This window comes from Zootoca vivipara, chromosome 2 (genome assembly GCF_963506605.1).
Source record: "Zootoca vivipara chromosome 2, rZooViv1.1, whole genome shotgun sequence".
NCBI lineage: Eukaryota > Metazoa > Chordata > Lepidosauria > Squamata > Lacertidae > Zootoca > Zootoca vivipara.
Window position 1 is genome coordinate 13,149,898 of NC_083277.1, and position 10,613 is coordinate 13,160,510.

Genomic DNA, 10,613 nt, shown 5'->3' on the forward strand with positions numbered 1-10,613 from the left:
TAACCCTCCAATTTTTAACCAGTATTGGTTACCTATGTTCTCTGTTACTTCCTGCAATGACTTTAAGGACTCTCCTCTATACATATCTTGGACTATGTGATATCCCTTAGCACAGGCATCCCCAAACTGCGGCCCTCCAGATGTTTTGGCCTGCAACTCCCATGATCCCTAGCTAACAGGACCAGTGGTTGGGGAAGATGGGACTTGTAGTCCAAAACATCTGGAGGGCCGAAGTTTGGGGATGCCTGCCTTAGCATAAGAATTTTCCACCATTTGGGGTCATCTATTGCCTCGTATATGCTTTCTAAGGGTGCCCACAGTGAGATCCTTTTTAACCATATAGGTTGCCATCTCCTCCATATGCCTAATGCCAATTTCCTGGGTCCTATTGCAGATTTCAGATCTTCCTTTACATTATTTGTGAAGATTCCAAATCTTCCTGCACCGTTGTTGGCCTCATCCTCAAATCTGATCCACTTTTGTTTATTTTTTGCTCCAATTTCTAGTAAAGTTTTTAATTGGACGGCTTCATAGTAATTATAAATGTTGGGGAGGCCCCACCCTAATTCTGATTTGTGGTTATACACAAACCTCTTTTGTGTCCTTGATTTTTTACTTCTGAATATCCATCGTCTTATCTCACCATTCCATTGTTCCAATTGCTGTTTTTTCATCTCTAGTGGGATGGCTTGGAAAAGCTAACTTAGCTTGGGGACCCAGAACAGGCACTGTGGGTTAAACCACTGAGCCTAGGGCTTGCCGATCAGAAGGTCGGCGGTTCGAAATCCCCACGACGGGGTGAGCTCCTGTTGCTCAGTCCCAGCTCCTGCCAACCTAGCAGTTCGAAAGCACGTCAAAGTGCAAGTAGATAAATAGGTACCACTCCAAATGGGAAGGTAAACGGCGTTTCCGTGTGCTGCTCTGGTTCGCCAGAAGCGGCTTTGTCATGCTTGCCACATGACCTGGAAGCTGTACGCCGGTTCCCTCGGCCAATAACATGAGATGAGCGCCGCAACCCCAGAGTCGGTCATGACTGGACCTAATGGTCGGGGGTCCCTTTACCTTAATAAATTGCATTAATGCGATTTTGTGACGGTGGGGTGTTTATTGGAGCCTCAGTTTAATTTGACCTATCTAGCTTGCCTTCATGAAACCGTTGTCAGATATTATAATCCCCAAAGGCTTTAACTCAAAACTTTGGCTAGAGATGTGAATGCCTGAAACAATCTCAGAAGATTGGGTGGGGAGCCAGGTTCCCTCCCCCCAATTTTTGTAATAAATAAGGTGAGGGGATGGGTCGTGGGTGGCGCTGTGGTCTAAACCACAGAGCCTAGGGCTTGCTGATCAGAAGGCCGGCGGTTCGAATCCCCACGACAGGGTGAGCGCCTATTGCTCGGTCCCAGCTCCTGCCAACCTAGCAGTTACATGGCTGAAGAACTTGTCATCCATCTGGTCATCATCAGGCCCAGCTATGTGCCAAGTTGGCTTTGTTATTGCTAGGAGGTGTGAGCTTGAGCGCAGGCAGAGTAACAGCGAATTTAAAAAGGTAAAGGACCCCCGGACGGTTAAGTCCAGTCAAAGGCGACTATGGGGCCGTCAAAGGCGGCACTCATCTCGCTTTTCAGGTCGAGGGAGCCGGCGTTTGTCCACAGACAGCTTTACGGGTCATGTGGCCAGCATTACTAAATCGCTTTTGGTGCAACAGGACACTGTGACAGAAACCAGAGTGCATGGAAACGCCATTTATCTTCCCGCCACAGTGATACCTATGTATCTACTTGCACTTGTGTGCTTTCAAACTGCTAGGTTGGCAGGAGCTGGGACAGAGCAACGGGAGCTCACCCTGTCACGGGGATTTGAACCGCCAACCTTCTGATCAGCAAGCCCAAGAGGCTCAGTGGTTTAGACCACAGCGCCACCAACTCCTTATCCTAATTTAAGTAGATATCAGTAGTGATAGGGTGCACAATATATGGTTTACTCCATACTCAGTTACAGGTAGCTATGGCACTGTTGTTGGCTTAAACTTCTATCAGACCTAACCATTGGTCATGCTGACTGGGGCTGATGGGTGTCCAAAATACCTGGAGGTTCATGGATTCTCCATCATTGAAGTAGACAGTAGGCTGAATAACTGATGTTTTGTTGCTGGTGTTTTGCAATATTCATTTCATACTTTTTATGTTAAATCTATTTATGTTCATGAAATGTGTGTTTTGCTGTTGCTCCAGCTCAGAATCAATCCGTTCATTCATTTCAAGGAGTCAAAAAGGGTGGGTTGTGGTTTTTTAAAATTAAATAGTATCTCAGTTTTATTTCTTGGACTCATTTAAAGATTACACAACCAACTTATAATAACAGTTGCAGTTTCTCCGCAATGTGCAAAAAAGGAGACTACAGCAAAATAAATATCCGCATAAATAAATAAATAAATAAATAAATAAACAACATTGTTTTTTAAACAATCAAGTCACAAGGTATTCTTTTCCTTTTGAAATCACCACTTTTGTGGCAACACGTGCAGGATTTCAACATGAAATACGCTATGTGCCACAAGAGTGAGCAAAATCATAACAGCCCAGATACTCTGGTGTCAGATTACATCTTCGATGTAAATATTACCAACAAAGAGAGGACATTGCCCGCAGGGCCATCCTCCCCCAAAATTCAGGAGCAGTCCATGTAACATACATAATTACACAGGTATATTCAATTATTAACAGATATACATAGTATATATATACAGCTGGTCCGAGTTTCTGGAGCTGGGTTCAAAGAAGCACAATTCCCCTTATTTAAGGTATTCACTTACAGCTCACAGAACCACCTCTCTCTCTCTCTCTCTCTCTCTCTCTCTCTCTCTCTCTCTCTCTCTCTCTCTCTCTCTCTCTTCTCTCTCTCTCTCTCTCTCTCTCTCACGCACACACACACACACAAGCGCACAATCACAAACCCACACCCTTGTTTCTACTGAATTATCTATATTTCATATTTTCTTCTGAATTGGTGTGACAAAAGAAGCAAGCATCCCAGATCCTTTCATACTTCCAACCACACGCCCACTGGCTATATAAATAAATACATAAATAAAAATAAATAAATAGGATTGATTAAAAATAGACAACAACAACAACAAGTAATACTGTGTCCTATCTTCCCAGAGCAGAAGTAACCTCCTTCACTGGGGTGCCAATTCAGAGTTCAGTCTCTTGTTTCTCATCCTCAAATTTGTATTTTGAATGGCAGAGGCTGGAGAAGGAGGAACAAGCGAGTTGTAACTATGGCACAGAAGGAGAGTCTTTTTTTCTTACTTTTTTACTCCATGGCAACGATCCCAAAATATATCTGCCCCTGTTGGGCGAAGTCCAGATACTGAGGAGATTCGGTTTTGGACTGCAGGCGGTCCCCTTTGTTCAACCTAAAGACAGCCCCCTGGTAAATGGATTCAAACCACAAACGCTTGTGGCCCTGGGCGCTTCTTCCGCCCTCACAAGCGGACTTGATGGACTTCAGCAATTCCACGTCCTTGTTGAACTGCGAGGAAAACCACAAGATGGTGTGGCTGAGCAGCAATGGGGATTCCGGGCAGGTGTCGCTATGGAACATGACCTGAGAGTAGACGAAATAGAGTCCGGTCGAAGGCACCACGAGGGAGTTTTTGTCCAGCTGCATGCCGTTCTCAAGTATGGAGGGTGCCACATCTGTGGTCCAGACCAATTTCTGGCCATGGGCTCGGGAAGCTGCAGAGGGAAGGGGAAAACCAGTCAGCATCAAAGGTTTGTCAACATGTGCTAGGTCAAACCTAGCTTCGGCCTACAAAGTTTAGGTGTTGGTTCACTGAGGGCAACTTTGGTTTGACCTAGCGCTTTGGTGCAGCGGAGAGTGCAAGGCCAATCCTTGCTTTGGCAGGCCATTGGGCAAAACCACATTAACCTCCCCCCCCTCTCTCTCTGTGTGTGTGTGTGTGGCCCCACCAAACTCTGGCAGCAACTACATGGGAGAAAGGCCAAGCATATTTGTCTCAGAGAGGCTTAACGGAATGCTAAGTGTCCCTATTTTCCAGGGACAGTCCTGGATTTACAGAAGCCGTTCCAATTTCTGATTTGATCCTGGAACGTCCCGCTTTTCCTTAGGACATCCCCAGTGCTATTTTTCTAGAAAAGAAGTGCCAGAACTCACCACAAACCCCTCCTTTGTCCTCTTAATATGACAATGGCGCCCACCTGAGAGCTACCAGAACTGACTGAAAATAAAGCCCTGGATTTTCATTGGAGAAATGTTGGATGGTATGGTAGGACTTCCCTATTTTCAGCAGAGAAATGTAGGAGGGTATGGAATAGGGTGTCCCTGTTTGGTGGGTATGTTTCAGTGCTGGATTTTGCAGGAGACCTGGATTGAATGATGAGTCAGGCTGTGGGGAACCCAGATTCAAATGGAAGTTCAATGGCTAAGTTTCGACCAGCCATCATCTGTTATCCTAACTCAGGCATCCCCAAACTGCGGCCCTCCAGATGTTTTGGCCTACAACTCCCATGATCCCTAGCTAACAGGACCAGTGGTTGGGGAAGATGGGAATTGTAGTCCAAAACATCTGGAGGGCCGAAATTTGGGGATGCCTGTCCTAACCCAACTGGGCTAATATTTTAAAGCACTTTATATGCTCAACAACTCTGTGATCATTTGTTTAGAAAATCCCTCTCACCTAGGGCATGGGCAGCTGGTTTCCGGGACATCAAGGCTTGCACTTTCATTGTGGGGGGCAACCCTCCTGCAAAGACAAAAAGAGGACAGGTGGTCAGACAGTGCATCTTCTCAACTTACTTCCTTTAAGGATCCCACACGGGGCTTGGTTAACCTGCTACTGCAGCATTTTCAGTTGGCTGGAGAACCAGCATTTTAAAATCGCCTGTAGGCCCTGCAGTACTGATGGTCTAGCCCGGGGGACCTCAGGCTTGTGGGATCTAATGCACATTTGACTACAACCCCAGGATCCAGCAAGCGTAAAGGTAAAGGTAAAGGTACCCCTGACCCTTAGGTCCAGTCGCGGATGACTCTGGTGTTGCGCGCTCATCTTGCTCTATAGGCCGAGGGAGCCGATGTTTGTCCGCAGTCATGTGGCCAGCATGACTAAGCCACTTCTGGATAACCAGCGCATGGAAACACCATTTACCTTCCCGCCAGAGCGGTACCTGTTTATCTACTTGCACTTTTGACATGCTTTGACTGCTAGGTAGGCAGGAGCTGGGACCGAACAACAGGAGCTCACCCCGTCACAGGGATTCGAACTGCCGACCTTCTGATCGGCAAGCCCTAGGCTCTGTGGTTTAGACCACAGCGCCACCCTCGTCCCCTTCCAGCAAGTGTAACACGGTGCAAAAGGCACACGCTAAGCACATGGTGCCTCTGAGCAGTTACTGAATGTGGACATTGGTTTTGAGAATCAGAGAGGCTGCTGTACACAGCATACGTTGAAAGCACATGACACCCTCCTAAGAATCCTGGGAACTGTAGTTTGTTAAGGGGGGCAGGGGTTGTAGCTTTTTAAGAGTAAACTACATTCCCCTGGATCCTTCAGGGTGGGGTGGGGGGAAGCCATGTGCTTTAAAAGTGTGGTGTGTACGTAGCCTCAGAACTGAGCCAAAGTCCTTGCACCCCAAAACCCATTGCCCTGACAGAATGGGGAGGTTTCTCTTAAGAATAAAAATTTGCTGCTAGGAAGAACTTACCAGAAAATGGGCTTCCGTTTTCCTTAGAGTCCTGAACAAAGAAAGAAATGGGAGAATGGGGTAAATACATTTGTAGCAACAACAATGAACAATATAGTGATAGTGCAAAATGAGCCAGAGCTAGGAATGTCCAATATGTTGGAGGCATGTTTGGGGTGTAAGAGTAACACAGCTTTCCAAATAGGCAGAACTATAGGGGGGAGGGGAGCTAATTGCACATTAACTACCCTGCAGAGGCGCAACAGGCACATTTTTTGTGATATGTCCCAGAGGTGATGGTGGGCTGAGTTCAAGTAGATCACCAATTGTAACCTTGTGAATCTTTTCTAAAAAATTCAAATATCACAATCTTGGTTATTATTATTTTTAATTCGCCGTGGGATCCTTAATTTTAAAAGCCCTTAATTTTAAAAGCTTTTATAAGGCAAAGGTAAAGGGACCCCTGACCATTAGGTCCAGTCGTGACCGACTCTGGGGTTGCGCGCTCATCTCGCATTATTGGCCGAGGGAGCCGGCGTATAGCTTCCAGGTCATGTGGCCAGCATGACAAAGCCGCTTCTGGCAAACCAGAGCAGCACATGGAAACGCCGTTTACCTTCCCGCTGTAGCGGTTCCTATTTATCTACTTGCATTTTGACGTGCTTTCGAACTGCTAGGTTGGCAGGAGCTGGGACCAAGCAACGGGAGCTCACCCCGTCACAGGGATTCGAACCGCCGACCTTCTGATCAGCAAGCCCTAGGCTCAACAGCGCTCCAAATCAACGACGCATTCAGGGTCTGGTGACTTCTGTCTCAGTGTATCTGAAGAAGTGTGCATGCACATGAAAGCTCATACCAATGACAAACTTAGTTGGTCTCTAAGGTGCTATTGGAAGAAAAATTTTTATTTTGTTTCGACTACGGCAGACCAACATGGCTACCTACTTGAAATTAGTGTGTGTCTTGGTTCTTGAAAAAGTCCCTAAATATTTCAGCACCCATCAATGGGCTTGTTGGGGAGGGGGGACCAACTCAAATTAAACTAGCGTGAACTCATTGATGGTGGTGGTGATTGCCAACAACTCAGACAGAGCTATTTATTTTATTTTTCCATTCATTTATTTCAGTCCATTGGTATCTCCCCTTTTCATCATTCAGGGACGGAGGATTTAGAACGTCTTTGCAAATTTCATTCAAACCCAGCGAATCTTTACTAATGAAGACCAACCCCTGATCTCTTTCTACCTCTCCCGCACACACACAGAGAGACACACACACACAGAAAGAGAGAGATAGGAATGTTCCTTACCTGGGATTCAGACTGCTTGAAAGCGCCAAATTGCAAAAGCGCAAAGACGAACGTGGCGCCGAGCAGCAGCAGGAGGGAACAGATGCTGAGGCATTTCCAGCGGCTTTCTTTCTGCGGCTTCTCGCGCACCACGACCACGTTGCTCCCTTTCTCCACGTCGTACACCAAATGCTCGGAGCTCATAGCTGGCTGGTGCGTTTCGGCCAAGAGATGCGCTGCTGCCGCCGCCGCCGCCGTCTCCGTCGCTTGGCACGAGGTGGAAGGATCCAGGGAGGGTTCAAAATCAACAGGTGGAAAGCGACGGGCAAATCTTTCCGCCAGGCGGATTTCAGCCACGAGTTTAGATCAAAAGAGGCAAAAGCAGCTGATTCAAGCGGAGCGGAGTGGACTTTTGCCAAAAGCTACACCCGTTGGGAGGATTCTGCCAGCTTAAAAAAAAAGTTTCCGCAGGTGTGCGTTGCGCTCCTGCTCTTCTGTGGCTTGAGTTCGCTTTGTGAAAGGGTGCTGGTTCCTCTCTCTGTGCCTGCCTCCTTTAAGTTACCCTCCTTTACTTCCTCTGCAGCTTGTTCGAGAGGAGAGCGAGTGCTTCAGGGCTGCTGCTGGCTCTGCCTTTTAAACTCTTTCGGGGACAGCCATTCAAACTTCCCCGCCCTCCCACAGAGCGAGGCTTCCAAGAGGAAGAGGAAAAAAGCTGTAACAGAAAGAGGAAACTGGTAATAGAAAGCTTGCTGCTTGCGGGGCATCCCCCAAAAGAGGCTCTCTGTGGCAGCGTGGTGTTGGCGCTGGTGACTTCGAGTGAAGGGTAGGAGCCCTACACACACACACACACACACACACACACACACACACACACACACTCTTCCAGCCAGGATAGGCAGTACTCTTAGAGAGACAACAGCTTGACTTGGTGTTTAGCAGATTCCCATGTTCAAGGAGCAAACTGTTTTGCCGTACCATTGAGAGAATGGTGTTAGCGGCCACTGTATTTCTTACCCACCCTTCACCACAAGGCCCCAGGGCAGGTTGCAATTTATTATTATTATTATTATTATTATTATTATTATTATTATTATTAAATCAGTATTGTGATTATTGCTTAAAACAAGGCCAGGGGCAAAGAGGTGGGTCTTCAGCATTTTGCAAAAATCCCCTCTGCGGGGAGGGGATTCCACAGCTTAGGGGCTGCCACAGAGAATGCCCTCTCCTAGGTCATGAGCCCCCAAACTTCCAGGGGCGGGGGTGGAACGTAGCACATGAGGCCTGAGATCAGATCTCATGCCTTTAAAAGGAAGAAGCCCGGTTGGGCAGGGCACTGAGTCATCTCTCCCCCTCCATCTGACATTTCCCAGGTTTAAAAGGTGCTGCAAGCCATAGGAGCCAACTCCTAGGGGCCGAGGTCCCTTCAGACTCCCCCACAAAATATTTGAGGGGGGCCCCCTCCCTGAAAGTTGATGGGCATTGCCATTCAAATGGCGTGTATGCGCAGCATCATGTGATGAATTATGGGGCTTACCTGGGCCACCTCAATTTATTCAGGTTGAAACCCCTGCTGCAAGCCATACATTGGATGAAGGCAATACGCCAGCACCGTACAGATGCTTGTTTTTGTTTTATGTATTCATTTGTTTGCTTACTAATTTTCACCTCCTCAAATTCTTCCATTATGGAGCTCAAGGCCCTCTGCCTGGAGGTCCCCATCCAGACCCTGACCACCCCCAGACCTGCTTAGCTTCAGCAAGGTGGTGGCCATATGTCTTCATTCAGGTGATACCTAGAGACTGCTATGGGGCTAACAACCGTGCTACCCTGTTTACAGATACCACCCCCCACTCACCTGAATCCTTGCCTGACACCAACATTGGTGTTTTGTTTAATCTGCTGGTCTCATCCTTGTGATTTTGTCTTCTTCTTTTTATCCTCGCAAACTGCTCTGAACTTAGTTCTGATGCAAGGCAGATATATATATATATTGCTTTTTATTAGAGGCACTTCAACCTGGCAAATTATTGTGCACATGGTGCTCTCCGTTCATGCGGGTTTTGCCCAGCATCCACACAGCACTTCATCAAACTCCTATGTAAAAAAACAAAACCTGCAGAAACATTAAATCTGGATTAAATGGTGGGGAGGGGACTATGGGATGCCATTATGATGAGGATGACATTTTGCAGATGCTACGGACGTAAGAAGGCATTGCTTTCCCTTCCGCCCTGTGTTTGTTGCAGTGCTGTTTCTGTTCCCCTGCAGTTCGCTTTCTGCCCAAACCTATGTTATTCGTCACACTGTCCACTGTGACACAATTAGGAAATTTGAGTAATTTATATCATTTACATAAAGTATGTTGCTGTGATGTTATTCCAACTCAATTCATTTCAGTGCAAATACATTGAAAAAAGGGGTGGGGTTACAATCAATTATGTATTGTTTGCTGACTGAAAGCAACAAAAACAAGGAGTATTGATCGTATTTGCTGGACTGATTTCCATTCCAGTTCTGATGTGAATAAGCAAACTCCAATTTCTGCTCCTTCTCCTGTTTTCATCAAAATTCTCCAATATCCATTGCACAAAACCTGCAGGCATGAAGAACAGCGAGTTCTCTCTGAACAGCACTCCATAGTCGCCTTCGACTGGACTTAACCATCTAGGGATCCTTCACCTTTTTCCCTTTTTCTTTTAACTGCTGCATAAAAGCAGAAGAGTGTTCAGAACCTGCCCTTAAAACACAAAAAGCCTTTTTTGGAATCAGTGGCTACGTCTGAAGGCTGTCTGGAACGGGTATATTATATGCATTTAAGGGGAGTGGGTGGCGGTGTGGTCTAAACCACCGAGCCTCTTGGGCTTGCTGATCGGAAGGTCAGCAGTTCGAATCCCCACGAAGGGGTGAACTCCCGTTGCTCTGTCCAGCTTGTGCCAACGTAGCAGTTTGAAAACACACCAGTGCAAGCAGATAAATAGGTACCATGTGCTCTGGTTTCCGTCACAGTGTCCCGTTGCACCAGAAGCGGTTTAGTCATGCTGTCCACATGACCTGGATAGCTGTCTGTGGACAAACGCCGGCTCCCTCGGCCTGAAAGCGAGATGAGTGCCACAACCCCATCGGCGCCTTTCACTGGACTTAACTGTCCAGGGGTCCTTTACCTTTACCTTTTCTTTACCTATTATATGCATCATTTCGGTTTCTCTTCAGGACACCCCCCTCCCAAAGAGAAATCCCAGACTAATCAGAACAGGACCAGCTCACCCATGAGGCAAGGCAAGGCAACTGCCTCAGGCGGCACGATCCACAGGGGCAGCAAACCCCCGATGTAGATCTTCACTCACCCCTTCCTTCCCTGGCAGGGAGGGGGGGGCGCCATTTTGTGGTTTTCCTCAGGCACCAAAATGTATTGAGATGGCCCTGAATCAGAAGATGGGAAGGATGGAAATAAGTTTATGCAGCATACAGCACCTTTCCAATACCACCGTTACTGTTCTCAGGAGTGTGTGTGTGTGTGTGCGCGCGCGCTTTAAACTTATGGTATGTGCACAGATGAGGTATTTAGCAGGCCTTGCCCTTATCTCACCAGGGCCACTCCCTGCATCTCAGGATGTCAGAAT

General features: G+C 47.1%; 1 protein-coding gene across 1 annotated transcript; it reads right to left on the reverse strand.

Moving 5' to 3' along the window:
* Positions 1–2,312: 2,312 nt before the first annotated feature.
* Positions 2,313–7,537, reverse strand: TNF (tumor necrosis factor). Its single transcript, XM_035098749.2, has 4 exons — positions 7,015–7,537; positions 5,727–5,757; positions 4,703–4,768; positions 2,313–3,740 (listed from the first exon to the last, which is right to left on the reverse strand). The coding sequence occupies exons 1-4, from the start codon at positions 7,195–7,197 to the stop codon at positions 3,316–3,318; spliced, it is 705 nt and encodes a 234-aa protein (XP_034954640.1). The 5' UTR covers positions 7,198–7,537; the 3' UTR covers positions 2,313–3,315.
* Between the last annotated feature and the right edge of the window lie 3,076 nt (positions 7,538–10,613).

Excerpts from the sequence above, each read along its gene's own strand:
- TNF (XM_035098749.2), bottom strand. The coding sequence starts at position 7,197 with ATGAGCTCCGAGCATTTGGTGTACGACGTGGAGAAAGGGAGCAACGTG. Across the intron at positions 5,758-7,014 it reads TCAAGCAGTCTGAATCCCAG|GACTCTAAGGAAAACGGAAG; the intron begins GTAAGGAACATT and ends TTCTTTGTTCAG. Across the intron at positions 3,741-4,702 it reads ACCAGCTGCCCATGCCCTAG|CTTCCCGAGCCCATGGCCAG; the intron begins GTGAGAGGGATT and ends TTCCCTCTGCAG.